At 41.7% G+C, this 26,312-nt stretch overlaps 1 protein-coding gene across 9 annotated transcripts in view; it reads right to left on the bottom strand.

Moving 5' to 3' along the window:
- Window positions 1-25,955, bottom strand: part of MAP7D3 (MAP7 domain containing 3) — a 48,518-nt gene extending 22,563 nt beyond the window's left edge. For 7 of the 9 annotated variants that reach the window (XM_086619501.1, XM_086619494.1, XM_086619493.1 and 4 more), the window contains exons 1-6: window positions 25,861-25,955; window positions 11,606-11,707; window positions 10,689-10,769; window positions 9,117-9,280; window positions 4,905-5,019; window positions 3,928-3,948 (exon numbers count right to left, since the gene is read on the bottom strand). In XM_086619501.1, the coding sequence (XP_086475627.1) occupies window positions 3,928-3,948; window positions 4,905-5,019; window positions 9,117-9,280; window positions 10,689-10,769; window positions 11,606-11,707; window positions 25,861-25,948 (571 nt within the window). In that variant the 5' untranslated portion in view covers window positions 25,949-25,955. Of the gene's footprint in view, window positions 1-3,915; window positions 3,949-4,904; window positions 5,020-9,116; window positions 9,281-10,688; window positions 10,770-11,605; window positions 11,708-25,860 lie in introns of all 9 variants that reach the window. The other 2 variants (XM_086619495.1, XM_086619497.1) reach the window with 2 other exon arrangements.
- Window positions 25,956-26,312: the final 357 nt, after the last annotated feature.

The following is a 26,312-nucleotide window of genomic DNA, read 5'->3' as shown; positions in this document are numbered from 1 at the left end:
CAGATTTCAGAGCTGAAGCTACAGAAGTGGCATGTTCTTGTCGCAGTGAACAAGAGCAAAGTCCCCATGGACTACGAGGGAGAAAGGGGGATCTATTGAATCTAGTTAAGAAATGAATGAATCAGTAGATACTTTCTCATAACAAAATACAACAAACAAACAAAAAAAAGGCATTTTATGAATGAAGCCTGAGTACTGGGATAACTAAAACAGCTTTGAGAGGTTTTCTATATGAAAATTGGGAAACTCATCATTAATGTATTTGGGTGTTTTGAAAGACAAAGACTACCCTCTAGCGTCTGCTCTTAAAAAGAAAGCCTGGCTCCTGCCAGAACTCAAGCGTGCAAGTCAAAGGCCTTCAAACATCACGGAGAAGCCTCATACAAATTTCTCTTGGTTCAAATCAGCACTTGCACAAAATACGAGATTTGGTCTATCACCAAATAGACCTACTGGTCTCTAAGATCTAGAGGGTAGAAAATTAAATCTTGCCTTGAAGAAAAATACACTGATCAAAGCAATTCTTTTCCAGCAAGTTTACAAGTTCTGGAGGTGGGAAGTAAACCTCTGGAGGTTTAGTAAAGAGACAAGGGATGAAACTTCTACTGGAAGATTCAAAAGAAAAAAATGACAGACTACATATGACTATTCAGATAAAAAAAAAAACAGTATCAGTTTCTATTTTACAGGGAAATAAGAGAGCAGTAGTGAGGGCATGAGCTAATATCCCAACTGATGCCTTGACTGAAAAAATCTAATTGGTAAAGGGTATTCACACAGATATTTAAGTTTTCTTTTTCCAGAAAACTTCAGATCTTAAGTAGTCAGTGCTTTTTTTCGATCAATACATTTGCAAATATATGATCAGATGGCCTCAACTTTTTCCCTACCTCCATCACAAGACAGCCTCTGCAAATCTGAAAGCTTTGGACAATTCACTAGGAAAAAGGCTTTAAAAGACAGACAGGATATTTTCCAGTAAGGTAGTGTGGTTACACAGGTAAGTTACTCTTCTGCATTTTCTATGATTCTGTTTTGGGAGAAACTTAAATTGCTTACATCAAGGGATTCTAAATGGATGAAGCACATAGCATAGTCCCACATAATACCAAATGTCTGTATTGGTTTTAATGGCATGGAGAAAACAAACTGAAGCAGCAAAGCCAAACAAAGCATATGACTTGCCATGCACCAAGGCTTGCAATTGGGAAATGAGCTGAGAAACACAGTATCTTAAGAAAATTGTCATTAGAGAAAGCAGCTCTCAACCTAGCTTCTGAGTTTCACTGCGAGAGGGTGCTGGAGCACCGCCTATTTGAGGCTGGATAAAATTAGGCTAAATAAAATAAGATTATCTGTCTCTTAGTTCCTCCCAGATTTCTACTAGGACAAGGAAGCTCTTTATTCAGAAAGGAGAGACTCTGGCAGCCCAATTTCTATTCTAATAGCACGTCTCCACTACAGATGCACCTGAACGTCTAGTTTTGCTCAGCAGTCATCACTAAACCTCCCTCATTTACAAGGACTCTGTCATCAAGGACGCTTTATTACACAGCCATTTCTCTTGGCAGACCCACACCCTGCATGCTTCATCTTAGCACTGACAGCAAGGTCATTAATGTAACATTTTACTCTGGGGCTTTCATCAATTTTCAAATTTCAGGCCACCAGCAGGGTACTTGGTGCAGTCTCAATGAATCACATTCTGTACATAAGTGCAGAACGGCTGATGGTTGGTGAAACGTTCAATTACACAGGGTTTACTTTACAGAGCACACTATCACCCACAAATGCTGCTTTACCAATGTTGCTAAATATTAATGTTGACACAGCCAGTTCATGGAAGAATGTGTCTGATTTTATATTTTCTTGCACAGCAATATAACAGACAAGAAAGCATTTAGTCCTAAAATAGTGTAAAGAATAATTGAAATCTGTTCCCCCAATGGTTTTCATTTTAAGAAATGGAGCTTTTAATCCCAAATCTGCCACAGAAACTGATGGTGGAAAAATAATATTGTATTGAAACTTGCTCTAGATGTGCTGTTAGAGAAGGTGCACTACTTAGCCACAATGACATAACGTAGCAGAGCTCATATGGTGTCACTTTTCAGAAAACAGAAAGTAATTGTTGCCTTTCCAGCAATTATGCAAGTATAAGGTGAAAGAGACTAAATAAGGATTTTTTTTTAGAAAGCCGGCTAGACTTAGGCATCCTACATGGTTTGGGTAGATTTTAAATAACAATTAAGTGAGCAGCTTCCAGAAAGTTAAAAAGCTAAGGATGATCCTGAAACAGGAATAAGTATGAGAAGCATGAATCCAATCATGATTCCACATTATCCAGCCCAGGTAAGACAGCTGTATGTTTGAAACCTCAACGTAAAGATGAACACAAATTTAAAACAGTGTGGAGGCACAAGTGTCTCGGTCAAATACTGCATTTTCTGTTTATCTCCACAGCTTTTTCAAAATTGCCACCAAGTTATTAAAATTGATCGACAGTAGCTGAGCTCATCTGCTCTTCCTGTTGTTACTTTACGATGCGTAAGGTACAGCTTAAGCACCTGTTTTTACATCAGGAGCATGTTTGTTGGAAGACACTTGATTTTTAATGTGCCTCAGCAGTGCTGTAGTTCAAGTCTTCTTCCACGATCAAAATGACCGACAAGGCTCATTTCCTCACATAAATGAGAGAGCAAAGGACGTTATTTTATGTTTGTTATAAAGTTTAGCTTTAAAATTAGATAAGGAAGAAAAGAATAGAGGAGAGCAGAAATACGACTTTCCTGAATGTTTAAGGCAAATGTGATCTCTTAGTTTAAAGGTTAAATGACATTTGGTAATGTGGAATACAGTAATTTGATGTATATACGTATCCAAGGAACACATGTTAAACAGGTAAACCAATCCAGTCAAACGGGATAATTTTGGGGAAAATTAGGGATTCATGCTGTCCAGAGAAAGGGAAGAGAGAAGTTAAATAAAATGCACATGCTTCTCCTGCGTTGCCAGAATAAGCTGCAACAGTTAAATCATACTCAGTCAGACTTTCATTGCATTTTCAAGTCTCATATTGTCAGTATTACAAGACAGCTGTATTGAATTAGTAATGCTGTGAGCATGCACAGATTTTCAGAATTCAGATTTAGCTGGGTCTCAGCTGAGAGCTATCATCTTAAACTAGCTACAAGAAATAATTGTGCTTATTAAACATATGGCCTTGATAAATATATCAGTGATCCAAAGCATTTCTATGAATGGCTCAGCCTGTGCGCTGGAAAGTGCCAGAAATACAACAAAAACACATTTAACGTATAGAATTATGTTTAGATAATTGGACAGATCTGATTTTGCAAAACTCTTCACGGAAAAAGTATCTAACTGCACAAAGGACCCACTCCCTTTCACAAAGTTTCAGCAAAACATCATTTGATTTTGCAAACATTACTTAAATCGCTGGTAAAACAAAGCAAAAAGAAAATAAACCAAGCCCTACCATGTACTTTTTGCAAATTAGGAAACAACGAAAGGGTTCGAAACAGCCCTTCAGAAAAAAAAAAAAGCTTAGACTACTGAACTAATTTATACTCAAACACATACCACTAAGAATTTCTCTTCTCCTCCCCCATGCTGTATCCAGTCATCTTTAAAACCCCAAATGCACATATCCTTTCCCTGAAAATTCCCTGAGGATGCCATGACTTCAGCTGTAGTTCAATTAGCTGGAAGGCACAGTTAAAAACATAGGGGACTGCTTTCTACTTAGGGATCACATTTGTTGAACAGCTGGCCAAGATCCAGGAAAAGATCTAGAAGATGGTTCTCCTTAGCTTCAGAGAAACAAGAACTCAAGTTTAAAAGGTTAGTAGTGAGTGCAAAACAACAGAAAAAGAACATTTCAGAAATCAATACCACCAGTTCCACCTTCATCTGCGGTCCGTGGTTCTGTAGAAGAAGAAGGTTTGTAAGCTAAGTCACAAGGTCAAATAGCAAGGAATGCAAGTTAACCAAAACATGGGGAAGCTGGATATCATAACGATAATTTATATCAATGCACTTTCAAACATGTTACAAAAAACCACTCAAAAGTCAGTGCTCAAGCTGACACAAGATACTACTCAAATACACTCAGTACAACTCCATTAATTCAGAGGATAGGCTGAATTGAAGCATTTTTCATTCTATTCCTGGACAATAACTTATGTGAGGTTACTCATTGGCGAGGTTTTCCGGTTAGGTCGTGCATGAAAAGATCCCTCTCACTGCAATCCAGATTCACTGTTCTCACTTCAGAACGTTTACAAGCAGAAACAGTTAACTGTGTGAAATAGGAGACAATCTGAGCTCAAACTGAAGAGTGTTAAAATGCATTACCTAATCCAGAACAGAACCTGTTCTCTGAGACTTGGACACTGCCCACTGCATCTTTTTACCCATTACTGGTCATTCGAATAATCAGTAGCATTCTGTAACTCTAAGAGTGTGTTTTAAAACATTTTAGATGGAATATTGCAGCACAACCGTTTTTTTTTGTTCTATTTATCATCAGTCTTAGCACACCATTACATGTACTGCATTTGAAGGACTCAGAATTATTTTAATATCATACATTACAATTCCCCTTACCTGACAGTTGGGGGCTGGCAATGCAATGCTGCCAGGTGTTATATTTTCCATGTGGCTTTTCTCTAGCTCTTCCCAAAATCAAAAATAGCTCTAAGTCTGAACAGCATTACAGAGCAAGTACAGATATGATTCTTTCCCCCAGAGCTACCCATAGATCCCGTTGTCAGATCCAAGACAGGAAAGGATGCCCAGGTCCCTATGCATAGTGCTGCACCTGCCAGTGTTCACATATAATATTCTGTGATTTTAGTGATGCTAGAAAAGCTGCTACTTACCTGGTTTGTTCTCTGAATCTGGAGTTACTGATCCTCCCCATGACCATCTCTTCTGTCGTGTTTCCAGTCGCTGATTCCGTTCCAAGGTACGATGCATAACTGCTTCATATCGCTCCTATCATCAAACAACATCTCTATGAAGCTTATAACTATAAAGCACAGCTCTGCCAGAAGACAAAATATAAGTTTGGGGTTTTTTCCCCAGTAGGATCTAAAATCTGCTTTACCTATACTGCCTGGTACAAAGTTCTTGTTACAAAAACTACCATGCAAAGAATGTTAAGGGCAATTAATCGTTTCAAAACACTGCAAACATGATTAGGTTGAGCTAAAGCACAGATAATCTATTCTGCTCTTTACTTAAAATAGCCACCAAACAGATTTCCTATTCAGTAAACAGCACTACTTATTTTCTAAATAGGGATGAACGCCAAACTGAACAAAAATAATTGCTTTTCATTATGTTCTGAAGTTATTTCTAAAAGGTGATAAAAATTCTCCATTATAAAATGCCAAGTATAAGGTTATTTGTATTTTCAGAGAACTATATAAACACTGACCCAAGTCTTAACAGATACTTGCATTAATAGACATATGGTGAAACCAGAAATAGCAAGACATGCAGGCAAAAAAGATCAATCAGCTCCAGAACTCAGCAACCACTGGTGACAGGACAAAGAGGTCTGAAAGAAGTTTTTTCTTCTGCCTCTGGGACGAGTAACTGCTAGTGAGGGAACTTCAGCTCTTGTGCATAAAGATGAACCATAACCATGCTAGGCTGTTTCTTCTCAGCCACGTTTCCATACATGTGTCAACAACAGATTTCTCTTCTGGAATAGTCATATCCCAAGTGATCTTTAGAAGCAGTATTTACTGCTGATACATTGCAGTAAGAACCAAGGGGACTCATTATCTGAACATTTCTCCCTCTTGAGGACACAAGACTTTCACCTTCTTTCGACATCATTTCACAACACAAGCTAAAAAAGTCGCAGTGTGTAACAGACAAAGTAAACTTAGAAGGAAGGGAGGAAGAATTCCGTTCACTGGCAAAAGATGAAATTAAAAATTTTCGTTTGAAATACAAGGCTTAGCTTCCCCTCCGTTAAAGAAACCCGAACTAGAGTTTACCTAAGGTGCCAAAGTACCCAGACATTACGTAATCTGCAGATGGTATTTCCATGGAGGTATCTGCAGAGCAGTAATTCTTCAAAATCATAGTTAAAGGCACAAGCTTCACTTTGCAAACAACAGACACTCAGTTATCAGCTCAAGACATTAACACAGTAAGTTGCATAGCTTTACAGAATAATTGAGTAACAGTGAGAAGAGAGGTATGAAGCCTAGCCATGGCTAGATGTCTTCAAGAGCCTCTTAGGCAGAGAACCACAGCCAACATGGCTTCACTAAGGGCAAATCCTGCCTGACTAATTTGGTGGCCTTCTATGACGAGGTTACAGCATTGATGGATAGGGGAAGAGCAACTGACATCATGTACCTGGACTTATCCAAAGCATTTGATACTGTCCCACACGACATCCTTGTCTCTAAACTGGAAAGACGTGGTTTTGATGGATGGACCACTCGGTGGATAAGGAATTGGCTGGATGGTCGCACTCAAAGAGTTGTGGTCAACGGTTCAATGTCCACGTGGAAGCCAGTGACGAGTGGTGTTCCTCAGGGGTCAGCACTGGGGCCAGTGCTATTTAACATCTTTGTTGGTGACATGGACAGTGGGATCGAGTGCACCCTCAGCAAGTTTGCAGATGACACCAAGTTTTGTGGTGTTGTGGACATGCTGGAGGGAAGGGATGCCATCCAGAGGGACCTTGACAGGCTGGAGAGGTGGGCCTGTGAGAACTTCATGAAGTTCAACAAGGCCGAGTGCAAGGTCCTGCACGTGGGTCGGGGCAATCCCAAGCACAAGTACAGGCTGGGTGGAGAATGGATTGAGAGCAGCCCTGAGGAAAAAGACTTGGGAGTGCTGGTGGATGAGAAGCTCAACATGAGCCGGCAATGTGCACTGGCAGCTCAGAAAGCCAACCGTATCCTGGGCTGCATCAAAAGAAGCGTGGCCAGCAGGTCAAGGGAAGTGATTCTGCCCCTCTACTCTGCTCTCGTGAGACCCCACCTGGAATACTGTGTTCAGCTCTGGAGTCCCCAACACAAGAAGGACATGGAGCTACTGGAACGAGTCCGGAGGAGGGCCACGAAGATGATTCGAGGGCTGGAGCACCTCTGCTATGAAGACAGGCTGAGAGAGTTGGGGCTGTTCAGCCTGGAGAAGAGAAGGCTCCGGGGTGATCTTATAGCAGCCTTCCAGTACTTAAAGGGGGCCTACAGGAAAGCTGGAGAGGGACTTTTTACAAGGGCGTGTAGTGATAGGACAAGGGGCAATGGATTTAAACTGAAAGGGGAGATTTACATTAGATATAAGGAAGAAATTTTTCACTCAGAGGGTGGTGAGGCACTGGAACAGGTTGCCCAGAGAAGTTGCAGCTGCCCCATCCCTAGAAGTGTTCAAGGCCAGGTTGGATGAGGCTTTGCGCAACCTGGTGTAGTGGAGGGTGTCCCTGCCCATGGCAGGGGGGTGGGAACTAGATGATCTTTGAGGTCCCTTCCAACTCTAACCATTCTATGATTCTTTTTCCACAGTATTTGCTATTGTGCTGCTGCTTCTACTTTACCTAAGGAAGGTGATTAATTAGATGAGACTTGGCAGAAGTACCAAATGAGAATGCTGGAGACTATGTATTTCTCCATGCATTTCTATCTACTAAAGTTACAATCGCAGATGATGTCTTGCTGGCAAATATTGCCCTAAGATAGCTTAGCTTCTTTAAAAGTGATTTTTTTCTAATGTCAGAGCACAAAAGTCAAGATCTGTTCTCACTTTCTGGGCGAAAGTAAGGTTTACAGGTCAAGTGCACATGATTTTCCCACCTGCTGGATTCTTCGTGCGTAACTCTCTACGCACAAGGTCATCTTCCTCCAGGAACCAAGTAAAAGACAAGGTTAACGCCAATCAAACACTAATCGGCTAGTCCTTGTCTTCCTTGATTATTCACCCCAGTGGCCACTTAAAACATATCCACTATCCTCAAAATTACAAGAATAAATATCCTATAAGCTTAGGGGCAACACCTCCTGAAGCATAAGGGATGCTTTTTGCTTCAAGTAGTTGCTTAGAGAGATGACACTGCACTGGACTGCAGTTAAGGCCCACTGAAACATTTCTGCTTGTTATTCACCAATGTAAACTATTCCATGAAGTTCAAATGGAGCATCAATCTGAACACGCCCAGAAGCTGAGTACAGATAACCAAACATCAATGTAGAATACTGCCAGTCAAAAGGGTGAAAAAGATGTATTGATACAATGAAGTAGCAATGGCTGGACGCCAAGGAAACAGCCAGCCAGGCTTATAGGCTCTTCAACAATGACCAAGCAAGTTCTTACAACGAGCTTACGAATGCACACGTGCGTGTCATGCTGACATCCTGGAAAGGAACCTTTTCAAAACTTGTACCGCATTTAATACGCACTAGCAGACCTACTCTTCAAAGGAGATGGCATAGCTTCATATATTTATATCTACTTTCAGCTTCTATCAGTCTTGCCACGAACTCTACAACTCAAATACTGCTCTGCTGGTTCATATGCAGCCAAAGCAAAGGCAAAGAGTCAAGTAAGAATAGTCAATACATGGCTCAAAGCAGCAAATGGTAACTACACAGATAACGTTCCCAATGGCGCAACATACAGTCACAAACTGTAATTTGGAAGAACTGAAAGAATGTGAGCCTCTTAGGCCACAGTGGGGCTCCCCGGAAGCAAGGCACAGAATCAAGGGAAGTCTAAGACCTGTCACCCATGCTGATTTACAAACAGAATCTACAAGGTGCACCAAAAGGAATCTAGAAATCTAGGAATATGGGGTGGGGTTTTTGCTCGTGAAAAATAACCAGTGGCCAAACACCAACCACAGCTCCTAAAGTCCCAAGTACCTTGGGGATAGTTAAAACTAGGCTTGGGATAAGGAAGGAGGACAGGTGTCTATATAGCCCGCTTTACAAATATGGAAAATATTTTTATGTTCTAATACATTCACAATTTCCATAACTTTCTATTTCACACCACTTCAGAGCACAGTAGTGTAGGAAAGCAACGTAGGAGTTTCTCTAAAACTACAGAACTTTGACGCGTAGTACCTTTTCCTCCTCTATTTTTTGTTTTCTCTTTTCTTCTACTGCTGCTCTCCGTTGTTCCTCTTTCTGCTTCTGTTCTTTTAGCTTTCTCTGCCTTTCTTCTAACTGTTTTTCATACTGGAGTTTTGCTTTTCTCTCCTTTTCAAGGATTTGTGTCTCTTTGGCAGCTGTAAAATTTTAAGAAAAAGTTAAAATCAAACTTTACTATTCATTGATACTACTAAGCAACTTACAGGCAAGAGACTACCAAGCAAAATTATCACTGCTTAAAGCTAAAACATATAGCAAGATTAGCTTGCCGTGCTGGATGACACTGCACATGACGATGTAGGTGTCTTTAATTCTGTCCCCAGGGTGGGCAGGAATTAGAACCTTTGCTGCCATTAGACTGCACTGTCTAGACAGGAATGTCAGGATATGCACATACGCTACATTCCACATATACTTTTCTTGCCATGATAATAGTGAAGCCTATACAAGCAAGTAGTAAGTTGAGTATCAAAGGATAGAATTTTCTGTTATAATTTTAATCTTTTTAGAAAAAGATATAAGGAGAAGATTTAAACCACCAAGCAACAAGATGGGAAAACCCCACAGTTATTGCACCCAAGATTCTCCGCAGCCTCCGCCTAGGAACAATTGTGCGCAGTTTAACTGGAAGCTTCAAGTCCTGCGACAAAAAGCTCGTGGTTGAATACCCAGTCAAAGTGTTTCTGTGGCTAGACAGATGAAACGAACCAAGAGATCAGATAATTACAAGAAAAACACACAGCCAGTATTTACATAAGGTCCCCCCAAATACTTCCGAATTTTTATGCATATATAAATATGTATTTATTATCCTCTCTCCACGTTAGGATAACACAGTCATTCTCATTCCTCTGTGTTTTTGCTTTTATGTTAAGAAGCACACATGCAGGCCAGAGAGACGCCACTCCTCATAAGCTGGGAGACCAAGAATCAGGACTGCAGGGTATGCTGTGACCCTTTCATCTCTTGCTGCATATACATGCACTGATTCACGTCACAAACAGCACAAAGCTGGGCAAGAGCTTTATGCTCTTCTCTAGGTCTCAGATTCTTTGCTAAGATAAAGTGTATATTGCTGACATTTCAATCCAGGAGTCGCTTCAGAGTGCTAAGAAACAAGGGAAGCAGTGTTCAAGGCAATCAAGCCATTCAACCAGCTAAATTTTTTTTGGTTTTTTTTTCTGTATCAGTGTTCCCCAAACCTCAGTCTTCAGGGCTACAGGAAGCAGTGCTAAGCTAAAAGTAACCATTTCAGAAGTGTTTTGTTTAAGGCTAAATTTGTTTGGCTGTCACTAAGAAACGTAAGGTCAGAAGTGATATACAGCTTCAAGAAGCTAAAAATCTGTGGCATGTTTTCCTCTAAAATGGAACAAATCTAGTACTTCTCCATTCAGGCTCACAGAAGGTCACTGATGCAAGACCAAGAGCAGACCTTGTCTGTTGTTCCCAGAAAGTGAAAAAAAGTGACTGAATAAGAAGAGAGTAAGTTATTCCTTTATCACAAACATTTTAAGAAATTGTATTTCAAATGAAACATGAGAATACCATGTTGCTTTTCCCGCTCTTCTCTACGTTCCCGGGCCAGTCTTTGTCTTTCTTCTGTTCTTAGAGTGGAACCGTCTATCACTGTCAAAAGAAAAATGCAAGACACCTCATTGTCAGTTATTTTGAACATTCAAATTTAAATAAAGGCATTGTAAGTCTTTACTATTGAAAGGACTATGGAACTTCCTGAGATACACATACCACCAAAGCACTGCACGCTCTATATAGAGACTAAAGATGTCATCTGAAAAATTCACAGGAAGCTGAATATCCTTCTTTTTCCCTCTTTTCATTCCCTCACAACCACCAATCCACTATTTTTAATAGATGCAGCAGAAAGCAGACACAAAATTACAAGTCTCAACGTGTACAGTGAAAAGAATGCCTGAGCAGAAGTCAGAAGTGTGAGAACATACCCTTATTCCAAATTCAGCTCTGATCCTCATTCTTGTACATATTAATTCCTATGATCAAGAATTACAGGAATCTAGGAAAACTCAATCTGAGAACAGATAGTTCACCCATAATGACAAATTCAAAGCGCTGTAGGATAGCTAGTTTGCAAGCTAAGCAGAACCAAGACTGCTTAAGTCTCTGCAGGTATAAAAACTTGAATTTCAGCAAGAAGTGAGCTGGTAACCTGATCAGAGCACAAAAAAAACATTTATCTTTATTGTTATGCCTCGCTGACAGATAGCTAACTTCACCAACTGAACTGTGAGCGAGTCAAGAGCAAAAGCCTTTCATGAAAACCAGACCCTCAATGAATCTACGAGCCATCTACCAGATGCTCCATGCTCTGATACTGCCTGGAGAAAAAGCATCAAGCTTCTTTTTAAAAGCTGTTTTATTTATTCCCTACTAACTCCCCCTTGTGAACCCAGTACTTCATTAAGAACAATGACCAATAATTATACCTGGTTTAGTTGCTGTCTTTATATTTATTGAGGTCTGGACTGCAATAGGGCTAATGCCACTTTGGCTTCTTCTTTCTTCTGCTATGGCTTGGGCTGCAGCAACTGTGAGAAAGAATCATTCCATATTAAGAAAAGCTCTACAAACAAACCTCAACAAATAAATATCTAAAGTAAATAAATAAAATAATCTATTTGAGGTTGCGGATCCTTTTATTAAATAACTAACTTGGGACTGCTCAACTTGTCAGAAGAAGAAATTTGTCGAATGAGACTTCAGACCAGGCACAGCTTTTCTTTGTAGAAAAAAAACCCAAACAGGTACAAAACCATACATTTTAAAATGTGTAGTAAAAGACTACAGAGTTTAAAAAAAAATAAGCAAACTTATTAAATAACTTTTCTAAGAAGAAAAATAGTTTAGCAAAGCTATGAGTCTGACTTACACTTAATAAAAACTCCTTGCTACTGCACAGTAATTTGAGCATTTGTGCAGAGAGCCATTCACCTTATTTGAGTTTCACCAAGTGAACTGCAGGGCTATGACTCCCAGTTAATCATATAGAAACGAAACGTTCGCAATATTAACTTTGCTAAATAGCAAAACCATTAAGAAGTCGGGGACACTAATTTACTGTATCACTTTGCACAGATTTTCTTTATTTTGGTATGCACTTTCACTTTAATTAATCACCTTTTAGGGTGTGAAGGTGAAGTGTTACAGGGAAAGCAGGCCGGGTAACCTGTAAAACAGCCTTACCCCATTTTCCTGCACAGCTTTTGAACAGGAGTGTCCTTACAGCAGCGACACTCTGTTCTCACCGTGGCTGACAGATACCGAGACACCAACGTGGCTCTTACAAAAAAGCCCAACTTTGGGGGAAGCAAGAGAACACACCGGGCAATCAACCAAACCTGAGAAAGGAGAAGTCAATGCCTGTTTAAACGGAAAGGAATCCACAAAAGCAACACCTAACGTGCCATGATTTCAACCATAATGGCAAAGACAAATTGTAGAATTTGGTGCTACATTTAAAAAACGAAGACAACAGCTTTGCCAGTGATCTCAGGCTTCCCTTTAACAGAGTAGTGCAGAATGCAAAGGAGGAAGGAAGAGTCTCCTTCTTCTCCACGCATTGCCATGACAACTAGTGGTGTTATGTTAATAACCCTTCCTAAGGCCGTGTCCAAGAACAATCACCTCAAAGTGTTTAATCCCATGTGGCATCAGTGATAAACACCGATTACAATACTTATTCAGCAATCTAAATTGTCACCTGCAGCTGTTGCCATGTCTTGAATTAATTTTTCATTGCGGCCCCAAAGAAAAGTCTTCCTCAGTTCCACCCCACACATCTCCGAGGCTCTTTCCAAAGAAGTCAGAGACCCGATATGCTGCGACACGGTAAGATTACCAATTGGCAAAGAGAACGGCTAAAAAAGGGCTCACTGTAACTTCACCATGGAGACCAAAAGTCAGTCAAAAAGCTGGTTTGGTACACTGTTGCACATCACGGGGATGGGAATCCAGTGCAAAAATTCACCACGTGGAGAACAACAAAACTATATATTCTCAACACAATTAGATGTGAAAGCAGCCTGAGGAAAACCAGCCTACCGCCCTGGTGTTATATTTTTGCTCTCAGAAAAACCTGCATTTGTATCCAATGACACCTTTGCAGATCACAAAGACTGAAAGAGCATGAGCTTCTTCAAATATCATTTTAAGTTACGACAAATACAGAAAGCCAGTTGCATCTTTTCTTCAGTCATGGAGGAGAGAGCGGACGCGTACAGGCAGACTGGGCCAATTCAGCCCACCTCAGCTGGGAAATAAGCCCGACAGAACAAATCCACCCTTACAACCTACACCAGATTCAGTTAAGATCAACACTGGAATTCTGCCTCAACTCTCAAAAGTTTAAACATCCAAATTTCTGTAGCGATGTTACAGTAAGAAGCAAGCTGCAATTTAAACGGGTACAATATTAATCTTATTTTACTTGCATAAGTATGTTGTTACGAGAAATCTTGCTGAACAAACCGGTCATAATGAACGTATGGGATTAGGTATTTATTTATTCATTTTAAAAAACAAACAAACACTTAAATAATGTTCATAATTAGAAGGCACTCATTTAAAAAATGTGTCATATCTGCAAAGCAATTAGCTCATCTTAATTAGTTAAGCTTGCAAAAAATTACTTGAGGTTCTATAGAACAGGAAAATGGGTTACAGGAACAGTACAGCTTGCGAAGGACACAGAGGTGAAAAAAGTCTAGAAGTACAAAATCCTTTGGCTAAGTATGCCAAGATTTTTTGTATGTCAATGAAGTATTTATGTTTACTGCTTCAATGCTTCATTATTTGCATAGAAACAACATGCTTACCAATTTGTAATTTGTGAGATTTAAAGGCACTAGGAGTGCACCTTCATGTTACACAGAAGCAATCCATTTAACGAAAAGAAGGTTAGAATTAAAAGTGAACTGGGGATTATTAAAAGGGGAACAGCCATCACATTAGATGCATCCCCAAGATGCACGAGTTCAACTTCATCAAGTCTCAGGTCAACAGACAGCTTTTACAGACCATAAATTTTATGCTAAATTTATGATAAAAGTCTTTAACTTTCAAAATCAACATTGTACTACTGCAAGAGAAAATTAATTGCGTACTGTTGTACTCTGCCACCTTTAAAAAATACATTTTATTTTGCTTTAATATGATTTTTTAAAAAAATCTTGATTTTTAATACATTTAAATACTGTTTTGACACAGATGCCTGTAATTTTTTTGCCTAGTTTTCCACAATGAATGTAGCAGTCTGCTATGGAGCAAAGCTTCACTGAAAAGAATTTTCCACAAAATCTAAGTATCTCCTTAAAATAAGTCTAACACTTCTGCAATTAATCAGGATACCCCAGAACAGGAAACCAGTTAACAACCATTTCAGTGCAACCTGTGTCACGTGCTGTATTGCTGGGGGATGCCTTCATGGACATATTCAGCAAACTTCCTGGAGCCAAATTAAATTTCATTTCTATTCTGAGCTTCCCCTCTCGCAGTAGTCACTAAAGGCTTTCACAACTGTAATTTGTGATCAGCATAACGCGTGTGCCTATTTTACAGCAGTCTACCTTCAAATATTTTAGCTAAAACTAACAAAAGCACAAGCCACACAGGTGGCCAATAATAACATTTGCATTCATGCATAATAAAACAGGGTTATTTGGAACATAAAATGGTTAGTTAATTTCGGAAGCAGTTTTCCTTCTGCATCCTCATCACCGTTTAGCACTATGTGCCTGGCCAAGCGTCTGATGGACAAACCAAACCAAAGGAAGCACCAGGAGCCGGCTGCTACAGGAGGCAGCGTGCCAGATAAGGCCGTCTCTCCCTTTTCACCTTCCAGCTCACGACCAGTTAACCACGCAGGTAAGGTGGTGCCTCCCTTGCACCCAGCACGACGGCACTTCCCTTCGCCGATCAGGTTTCCGATATGCCCTGAGGAGACCAGTGCTAAAAATAAAATTTTATTTCTATTTCAATCCTTGCACTGAGTTAATACCCTTGGCCCTTGCCAAGACCGTCAGAGGACCCACACAGCTGCTGTTCTTAGTAAACCTCATTAGGGACTGAACCGGCTCCGTCCCTTCACCTAGCGAGGTTCAGGGCTTCCATCCCATCGCCTCTCCCGGTACCTGTGACCTGGCTGGATGCTGCCCCACTCGCTCTTCCCTTCCCGTGCTGAACCAGAAAGGAGAGCAGAATGTGCCAACTTTCACAGCAATCCTTCTGGTTCTTATGATTTAATGACTCATTACGCAAAGCAAACAAACAAAAAAAAATCCAGACTAAGCCTCTGAAACAAAACTTAGGAGGTCTCCTGAATGTTAAGCATTGTTATGAATCTAAATGTTTTCATAAAAGCTTACAGCAGGTAACAAGAAGCCAACAAGCAATCCATAAACCAAAAGTGAACTTCCCAGCAAGAGATCTCTGATTTTATAGCAAATTGTGTCAAATCTGCAAGATGCCATTTTTGTCTTGCTCCACTACAGGCAGCTACTGTTTGTCTAGCAGAGAGTCATCCTTTTCAGTAACACTGTTCAGGTCCTTTGTCTTCAATACTTTTTGTACACGCTTTCAGGAAAGATGAAGGAAGTCAGAATTTAAGTTTGAGATTTCTGTGTGCCCTCTTTTAAACTGGTTTCCACTCATTAAATTAACATACGTTAAGACAAATGGATGCAAGACCATACATTAGACGCTTTAAAAATAGGGAATCGGTTTTACGCTATTATGTCTTGTTTAAAGGACATCAGAAGAAGGATGGACCCTCACACATACAGGTAGGCAACACAGAAAGTTTCTCATGATGAACAGAAAAGACGTCTCTGTATGCATTCCTCTTTTCCCTGCCTTCCCCCTTCTTTCTGTTCTTCCCAGTTGATCCTCACATTCCATCTCTGGGCTGCAAGGACTGACAAGTTCCACAACCAAACACGTGAGCCTCCCAGTAGGCACCTTCTGACGGACCAGCTGGAAGGCAGATGGTTCTCCTGTTTTGTCTGGGCAGTCACCAGATGGGAAGCACGCAGATCTCCAGAAACCAGTGCACGCTGTCTCTCAGCTTCAGCAGGCCAGAAGAGCTTCCTGTTGCCTTATCCCTATTCCAGACTCTATTTACACACTTTCATTCTGTATTTATTCTCTGCATGAGATACCTATTTTATTGCCTTTATATGCTTTCCTCCCCTTAAGTCCATTTCTGCAGCTAATTCTCTACAACAATCTGGTTTTCTTCCCAATGTTCAAGGCAGTTTAGGATGATTTTTCAGTTCATTACACATATTGATCTCACTGGAAAACTGCTTGACGCAAGCATTCCTTTGTAGTATCTGAATTAGCAGCTCCTCAAGTAAGTATTTGGGATATATTTGCAAGAATGTAAGTTTTTACTTATTCTTAAACATCCATACTCAGATTAATATCTGGAAACATAAAAAAAATATAAATAATTCATATCATTAACAAAACACTACTTTTTTCTTGTACGGAAACCTACAAAGATACGGCTGAAGACATGTTACAGTATTTGTTCAGCCTAGGGCACACTCAGAGAGGCACCAGGAAGGTTGCTAGTTAATTTGTAGGTTGATCTCTGTAAACTTTTCCCTAGGGGAAGCACACCATCTAAATCAAACTTGAATGTAATACAAGCACAGATGAAGGAATAAAAATTGGTCCTTAAAAGAATTGGCAACCACCTTCAAAAACTTTCCACAGTCAGAGATACTATGCGATTGTCTGACGGTCACATCAGGTGAGCACCATTCTTAGTCCAAACACTAGTGATACGTACTGTGAAGGTATCTCCTATGGAGGCCTTGCTGATTCCTGCTGTCACTTGTATTTTCTTATTTTAACCTTGCTTACACTGCTCAGCCAAGACTTACACTTCTCTCTACTGCCAGTACAACGCTTAAAGAGGAAGAAGAGATGTCACCAACTCTTGCAGAAGCCATTATAAGGCTGGTAAGAAGCACTGCCCGTACTGCGTACACAGGGCTGACAAGCTAAATCCACCCTCTTCTCTGGAAAAGACACCTGGCTTCATCATTTGGGGTTCTTTATTAGTAAGGAATGTTATTATCCATGACTTGAAAGAAATTAAACCAAACCACGGCAGATACTCTACTGTGGCCTTCTGCTACCTTCACATTCCCCTTTGCCATTCTCTTCTTCCCCAAGGTTCTTCCTCATCTTCCTAAAGGAATTTGAAAAGGTTTTGCATTCTGCATGATCCACTTGTCACTTTTGTTTTGGTTTTTCTTTTTTAAAGAACACAACCTTCCACCATCTCTTTAGATATGCTAACATAATTTGTACAAAAAGGCCCTCCTTTTTGCACAAAAAGGGGAAATTTCTCCAATTCACATGCTGCCAACTCTCTTCAAGCTTTAATGCAACTCAGATAATTTCCCTGCTCTATCTGGCATTAGTTATTAATCTGTTTATAGTATTATGCTTACCAAGCTTATCTGCACAACCACCTCTCTTCAGAGCTGATGCTTCCTACCTAAAGGATATACAAGCCTTACAGTCCCAATCGCGTTCTTTAGCTAGTGGCCATGCATTGCTGTTGTTTCTTTGCTGTCTAGAAGCACAGTCTTAGTAAGACACAGCCACAGGGAAGCCAGAGGTTTGGAAAGGCTGGAGTGTTCATTATGTTTCTCAGTGAAAGAGCAAGGCACTAAGGTGTTTGTACTCTCTGTAAAATTCTCCACTGGAATACATTAAGGCTGCATTTTAAATGTAAAGAGAGTATTTCTGCACAAAGTTTCTGTGGGTTGGCAACTACAAACTCTTCTCACCAACTGCAAAACAAACAAATTGATTTCACCCGCCTTGAGTGATTTCTTTTAAAGATATATTTGACACTGACTGTAATGCTGATGCAATAAACGATAACTAAAAGTCCCTTGTGAACCTTCCCAAGTGTAACAGAAATCAGTATTTATCCATTTCTGCGTAGCGGAAATTCCAAAATATCCTAATACTCTGGACTAAAATAAAAGCAGTTTATATAATAAATATGCCCTTACATTATTTCAAACAGATTCACTGTGAAATGTAGTAGTTACGTGTTGTAATTTAAATGTTTATTTATAGGTGTATATGGATTAAATGCTTCAAACCTGACAGAATTAGACACAAGTTTTACAGCTACAGCACAAAAAAGGTAAAATGGTGAAAGATTATTAGTATCTGCTCTGCTGTACAGGTAATTCTCTTTACTAACACTTTCCAATGCCTCAGACTCCTAGAGCACATGAGGAAAAAAAAAATTTGACTTTTTGTCCCTCACACTGAACTGACTTAACACATGTCAGAGCAGTCCCACTTCTAACCTGCACTGAGCAGTTTAGTTCCCACTGTAATTCCAGCTCAAGTGCTGGCAAAAGCTAGACAGACAGAAATCAGCTAGCTCTGCTTTACTCCTCCAACTCTGGAGGTTGCCTTAAATTGAGTCCTGTTCGCACTCCTGCAGAGCCACCACAAAAAGTAACTTCAAGACAAACTTCTGCTCTCTTCTCTTTCACATCTGTTTTCTTCATTGTATTATTTCTTTCTTTTATACTGCACTATCCCCAACACTGGCAACCAGTTAACTTCTATCCGCTACTTCCCCCTTTCCTGAGCAGTTTGCTTGCTTTTGCTTGTTGGAAGCAAGTTCTTGTAAATGCTTTTGTCCTCTCGTTTGCAGGCTGGCTATTGTTTAACACAAGGGCCCAAACAATGCCAGCGAAGAACACAGCCTAGCACTGCAAGCCACAACTAACTCGAGGCAAATCCTGTGAAAACAACATTTTGAGCTTTCTTTAGACCGAAGTGTAACAGCTCCTTTACACGATAGCAGTGAAAACCACTGCTTTTGGCTTTTACACTTGATGATTTTCTTATGGCAACTTGAGATATCGTTCAAACACCGTGTCTGCTGCAGAAGAAGAGGGACTGTGTTGGCATTTACCACCAAGAGACCAGCCTCCAGACTCAAATCAAATCACTCAAATACAGCTGTGCACCAGAACAGTGCTATACGACACTGACAGGTCAACAGCGTGTTTAGTGTAGCAAACCCACCGGCTAAAGAGAACACAGTGGTACAAAATGTAAAAGGAATTAAACTGAAAATTTTCTTAAAACTGTATGTTTAATCTAAATATTTAAAAAATAAAAGCTCTGAGGCATTCCACTACAAGTAACGTAAGACCCCAGGAAAGTAATCATGAATCAATCCCTGCCCAAAGAGCTTAAAGAATGGATAAGTGAAAAATGACAAGCGTGTAAAAAAACCCAGCAGGATAAAAGGGTAAAAGAGAAAAACAGAGGCTATGTTTTTGCTTAATTCAGTACCTGGTGGCAGAAAGTCTTTCAGAGAAATCCAAAAGTGAGTAAGGCGACATTTGTTGACACAGTCCGGAGATGACCGTCCTCGGTTTTAAATGTCCAGAACACAACTTACGTATCATTGATCAACACTGTGCTGCAAAACTGTGTTCCTTTAAGAAATTCCCTTGGCAAAACTAAGCAGAGGATAAACTTTCAAACGAATAAATGTGTGGTGTTAAATTATGTTCTTTATATTTAAAGATCTCCACAGGATTTCTATATTCTTGTAGCCAATCTCTCTCAGACTTGGGAGAAATTCTAAGTCTGGGAAGCTTTAAAACACTTGCACAGAGAAGGCAACTCACAGGCCACCGCTGCATCTTTGCTCCCTCCCAAGATTCAGGTCAGTGCATTTGAACACCAGAGGGTGTAAGCAAATTAAGCTGGTTAAGTACTCATAAAACAGTATTTCGGAAGTTCCCTGTCAATTATGCACACAGAAAACACTACGAAGAAAGACAGGGATTCTGAGCACAACTCACGGTAACTGTTTTCTTCAAAGGCAACTTCAACTGTGGGATCTTCCACCTGGAAAGCAGAAGCTCAAAACTGACTGGAAAATGAAAATAATTTAGAAGAAAACAAATGTCAAGCAACTAGCCCAGCCTTCCTTAGAAGCAAAGGCCTGTGTGTCCATTTAACTACACCGTGAACACCCCAGGCACACAGGTGGATGGCTGAGGAATTCTGCGGGGAAGGTGAGGCTTCTCTTTCAAACAAAAACACATCAAGCAACATTTGATTTTTCTTCCACGAATACTACACTCCAAACTCCTGTCAATTGTTGGACAGGCACATGCAAACACATTGAAAGCATATCATCAATCAAGAATTGCCTGGTTGTAAGCTGCGTAACTGGAAGCTAAATGGTGTTAATTTATTTGTGGTACACCAGGAATTTGAAGTCCTCTGTTCTTAAAATATTGCAAGTCATCTGATAAGTCATATTCGGAGAAGTCATTAAAATTGCGTGGTCAGAATTTTGTTTTTCAGGGTATCCTTTCACAACAGGACTGCAACCATCTCCAGTTATTTAACTGGGTTTAGAGACGGACAGCAGCATTTGATAGCCCTACGATTATGACTAACCCAGAATATTTCTTCCATTTATCTCATAGTAGCTCAGTACTTTTCTTCTCAACTCTCTCATCACTTTTAAGAACTGAGAATTAATAATAACATATCAGAACTTTAAATATTCCTATCTGTTTTCTTTTTGAAAAACACAAGCGTATAAAGGAACAGCAGTCCTTAATTTGAATCACATTTTAAGGCTGTGCACAGTTAGGGACAGTACAAGTCACAGTATCTCTGGCCTCTCACAACTGGAGTTGTGATCCTTGCAAGACCTTATTTTTTAATGCTTCCGTCTGAATTGAAGCATGGAATCCAAATTTATCTTTTTAATTTTATCACTTGAAGACGTCACATGTAGAGAATGGAACATTCTGTATAAGAAACTTCAAAAAACATGCTGTTTTTGCATATAGGTTTGAGATTACTTTTTTTTTTTGCTTTACAGGAAGGAGGAGATCTTTCTTGAACACATTTGGAGAAATCTCAATAATTTAAACTTTTCAATTAGAGTAACGCCTTTTTCATAAACCACTTCCAACTGGAAGTAATCTTCAGAATGTTAAGCACCTAATACACAGCATACATCTTTATGAATCAGCATGAAATTCTCCCTACTGCATATTATTGCATTTCCATAAACAAGAAGAAAATGAAATTAAGGCTCACAGCCATTACAATTACATTAAGTTCTCAGGCTGACTTGGGAACGTTCTCTCTCTCCACTGGGATCTACGTGAAATCCAATTTCGGTGCAGTTCTTTGCATTTGTCACCTTGGCACTCTGTAAAGCAGCGTAACTACTACTTCCATGCAGGGAAAAAAGATGAAGCACAGAAAAACCTTAAAGACCTTCTCCAAAGTTATCAGGAGTTTGACAAAACAAGAAACTGAACACAGATGAATGCCCCCGTCACTGGGCCACCTCCACTCCACAGATGGAACACCCATGAGTGATTCCTACAAACACCAGCAGGGCAGACAACAACTGAATACTGAGGATGTTTTTACTGTAGCACCCCCCATGCTATCAGAAATCTGGCAAAGGAATAGTTCCCTTGTCTTGCAGCTTCCCAGACAAGTTTTGAAGCCCACCTCTACTCACAACCACTCTGTAAAACTCAAAGGCTTTTAAGGATCCAAATTCAAAAGCAAATTATTTCTCTTCCAGCAAGCAGCTCTGATGCAGAGGACACTTCAGTGGTTGTCTGACTGACAGATGCTCCTAGATCCCAAATGATTTCATCTAGACATCACTCACCAGCTTCTGCTGTGGGACTTTGCCACCAAGAAAGGCTGAGAGAGGTGGGATTGTTCAGCCTGGAGAAGATAAGCCTCCAGGGAGACCTACCTTCTAGCAGCCTTCCAGTACTTAAAGGGGCTACAAGAAAGCTGGAGAAGGGCTTTTTACAAGGGCAAAGGACAAGGAGTAATGGCTTTAAACTGAGAGGGTAGATTTAGATGAGATATGAGGAAGAAATTCTTCACTCTGAAGCTGGTGAGGCACTGGAACAGGTTGCCCAGAGAAGTGGCTGCCCCATCCCCGGAAGTGTTCAAGGCCAGGTTGGATGAGACTTTGAGCAACCTCATCTAGGGGAAGGTGTCCCTGCCCATGGCAGGGGAGGTGGAACTAGATGATCTTTAAGGTCTCTTCCAACCCAAACCGTTCTATGATTCTATAATATGATTCTGTAAGACTCTGCCAACAAGTTCTCTAGTACTTCTATAGGTGTTGGTACAAAGTTGTGTTAAGTTACGTTTTATAACTATTACCTAGAGACCAGGCAAATATGTGCATGTTCCTGACTACTTGCTTGAGCAATGAAGTTTCACTATTAGTTATCCATCCAGCTTTTCCATGCTAATTCTGCATACATGCATTTGGTAAAGAAGTTACCAGGAACTGTGCTCCAGGCAAGATGGACAAAGCCAGACAGCAACACTTATCCAGGGAGAAACAATTGACCTGACAGACTGAAGATGTTATTTTATTAGACAACTTCCAATCAAACTGGGCTTGGCCGTGCAGGTAATGGGAATTACGCCTGCAGCTAGACTTGTTGAAAAAGGCACTTCATTTTTGTTCCATGTCTTGAGACAGGGTTCCGAAATATCGTCTAGATCTTGGAAAGGAAAATACACATATAGCATCTTAATATACTGTTTTGAACAACCTTCGCAGCAGTGATTCAATACACTAGTGGAAATCCTAGCAACAGAGGCCAAGCTCTGACAAAAGCAAATACACATTCTCTACCACTGATACTACGAAAGACAGGAGAGGAGTTTTTAGTATTTCAGTGAAAATGAAGATAAAACAATCAACGTAGGCTACAACAGCTTGAATTACACGTATTTTTATTCTGATTATCTATACCACTCAAGAAAAACCTCACATACTGGGTAAACCACAAGTACCTGACTATTCCCCTCTTCTCAAATCTTAATAAGCTCAGTAGTGCTTATAGTATCAGAATATGAGCAAAAATTCCTTTTCATCCCTGAAGGATGACAGCAGCAAGCATGGATCACAAGAATGGACTAAGAAACTGCCCTTTATGCACGGCTGTGTCACAATGTACAATCACAATTAGTTTTCAGTGTTAAGTGATGTTCTTGCATCACTGATAGAAATATTAATTGGCTTCTAGTTGTAATAGCAAATTCTGCTTTTTGTCATTCACTTAAAGGAAGTAAGATTGGACAGGTGTGTAAGGGCAGAAAATTCTTGCAAAGGAGTCGTAGCACTGACACTGAAGGCATGATCTGGCCTGCAGAATCTTCATTACAGTTGATACTCAAAGAAAGAGAAACACCTTTTCCTTACCTCAATACTAGCTTGAATTGGCAAGAAAAAGATTCTCTTCAAACTTACCACATTGGCATGAAAGTTAGTAACACGCAGCACCACAGGATTCTACACTTTCAAGGCCTAAAATAATTAACGAGCACCAATCAGCCACAGATCAAGCCAGTACCAAGAGACTGATTACAGAGAGTGGAAGCAGGGAACAAGGACCCACGAAAGGAACCTATGCAAAAGGTAACTTACAAAAGGTATACATACACTGCCTAGTCAGACTACCAGAGCGAGCCACGGTTTCTCAGTAAGATGCTGTAAATTTATATTTATTGTCTTTGAACATCAGACTCCCAACCAGAAGTTCACTGGTAAATGACTGAAGGTGTATCGCACTGTATTTGTTTTGCATAGATGTTTGTTCTCCAAATGGATTAAGATGGCCAAGCACATAATTGCCCACAGACCAGCAGAAACTGGGTGCAAGTATTCTAGTCAGCAGGTATTTTAGAACTGAGAAGTTCCCCAGGCAGCCAACTGAGCTTAGAAAGTCAGAAAGTTATGTCCCTCTCTACAGCTGCTGAATGGTAGCGTGGGACCAAAGGAGGTTCCTCCTGATGTATTTTCCTCTACATCTTCTCCAAACAGCTGTGGTATCAGACTTGGTTGCTGCTCACAACTTCTCCAAATACAGTGGCAATTATCTTGCAAATTCCACTGTTAACCACTGGATTGCGAGGATTTCTAAACATCATTTGCTTTCCCCAGAGAGTGAGGGAGTGCTGCAGACCAGAAGTCAGGAGCAGAACTGCAGTGGCCTGTTCACTCACAGGGAGTATTGCTTCAATTCACATTAGCAATAAGTTCATCTTCTAGCACGTAGCTGCAAGAAATACATTCTATGTAAATTGAAGTTTAGATTCTGGTTCAGTGACTTCTACCCCCTTGGGGAAAAAAATTCGAAGTCTAGTCTTTTCAGGATCTAGTGAGGGGTTTTGGTTTTGTTTTTAACATGATGTGCATATTAGAACATGTACATATCTAAAGGGAGATGGAGCTGCCTGGTTCAAGAAACATTTCAGCTCTGGTTTTGGGACTAAAACCAGGTCATGTCAGCTGTCAGCAAATGCGGGTGCCCTCTGCTTTAGAAAAATTTAGGAAACGCAGTAAAAGAGCATCCAAAACACAAAAGAAAATTCCGCAGGTCTAGCAGGGGGCACAGGGATGAAACAGACATGGTCTGTGTAGTAGAGAAGTGCTATCTTTTGGCAAATCATTATCTTTCTGGAGCACTAGGTTGTCTTAATTTTGAAAGAGAAATAAAAAGTAATTAATTAATACTTCTGACACACAACGCACTGAAGAAGAAAGACTGTCAGCTGAGCATTGTGCATTCAGGACCTTTTGCCAGCACTCTTCTTTATGTAATTACACAGGTACATTAAAAACAATCAAGTGAGAGACTGTCCGAGTAGCTTTTGTACATAGCTCGGGTTAAATAGGTTAGACCAAACCACGATTTTTTTAATTTTTTTTTTTCAGTCTGGGATAAGAAAACGTTCACCTTTTCTAATGGCTTGCCCACAAAACTAACACGTGGAGATGTGCCATGAAATTATGCTTGGAACGTACATCATGCACGCACAATACTCATTTCAGAGCATGATATTATCAAGGACCTTGAGTATAATCGAGCACATAAAACACACTCGAGGAGAAAACCAAAGCAGAGTTTCTTTAGCCCTCTTAAGATGCTAGTTCAAAAAGTTTAAAAAAAAAAAAAACATTAAGGCATTATAAAGTCTTTGATTCGGAGTAGTGCCACAAGACTGTCCCTGCTCTCTGCACCTGGGGCTCGGCGCAGCCACCGCACTCATCTCTGGGACAAACCACCCGCCACAGCCGCCAGCCTGAACGCCAGAGCCGCCAGAGAAACCGAGAAGCGGCGAAAAACGGGCGATTCGCGTAACGAAGCAGCCCTGCAGCCGCCGCCGCCGCTGCCTACGAGCGGTCCCAAGTCAGCGATTAACGCCCGGAGGCGGGGGGGAAGGGTCCGCCGCAGTGTCACGGAGCCGTCCGGGCCGGCGGGCGGGGAGGGGGCTGCGGCCGGGCGGCCCCGGCGGCAGGAGGCGGGAGGAGCGCCGCTCCCTCAGCCCGCCGCCAGCCGGACACAAAAGCCCGGCGGCCTGCGGCGGCCCCGGACCCCGCTGCCGGTGCCCCTTTCCCCGCCCTGCCCCGGCACGGCAGCCGGGCGTACCGCGGGGCGGAAGGCGAGCGGCGGGCAGCCGGCTCCAACGGCGGGCCGTGCCCTTGGGCCGCGGGAGCGCGGGGGTGCCCAGACCGCCCCCGCCGGGACGGACAGCCCCCACCCGCCGCCTTGCCTTTCCCTGCCCTCCCGGCGCGGGGCCGCGCTGCCGCTCTCACCCATCTGCTCCCGCAGCCCTTTCAAGGAGGAGGAGGAGGAGGAGGAAGAGCAGAAGGGGGGAGCCGCGCCGCCGCCGCTCTCCGCCATCTTCAGTGCCGGGACGCGCGACTGGCGGCCGGGCAGAAGGGGGGCGCGGGAGCGCAGTGCGCAGGCTCCGCAGTGCGCAGGCTCCGCGCCGCCCGCCAGCGCCGCCGCGGGGGAGGGCAGGGCAGGGCAGGGCAGGGCAGGGCAGGGCAGGGCAGGGCACGGCACGGCACGGCACCGCAGCGCACCGCACCGCACCGCACCGCACCGCCGGGCACCGCCGCCCGCCCGCCCGGCGCCGGCCCCTCGCAGTGCCCGCTCGGTGCGGCCGCTGGCCGGGTAGGGGGGGCGGGAGCGGGCGGGGTTTGCCGCGCCCGGGGCGTAGCGAGGCGCGGGGCTGCCGCCCGGGCATCGAGCGGCAGTGGCG

Source organism: Tauraco erythrolophus, chromosome 13 (genome assembly GCF_009769465.1).
Source record: "Tauraco erythrolophus isolate bTauEry1 chromosome 13, bTauEry1.pri, whole genome shotgun sequence".
Classification (NCBI taxonomy): domain Eukaryota; kingdom Metazoa; phylum Chordata; class Aves; order Musophagiformes; family Musophagidae; genus Tauraco; species Tauraco erythrolophus.
Note: the sequence above shows the minus strand (reverse complement) of the source record. Positions and strands in the feature narration are given on the sequence as shown.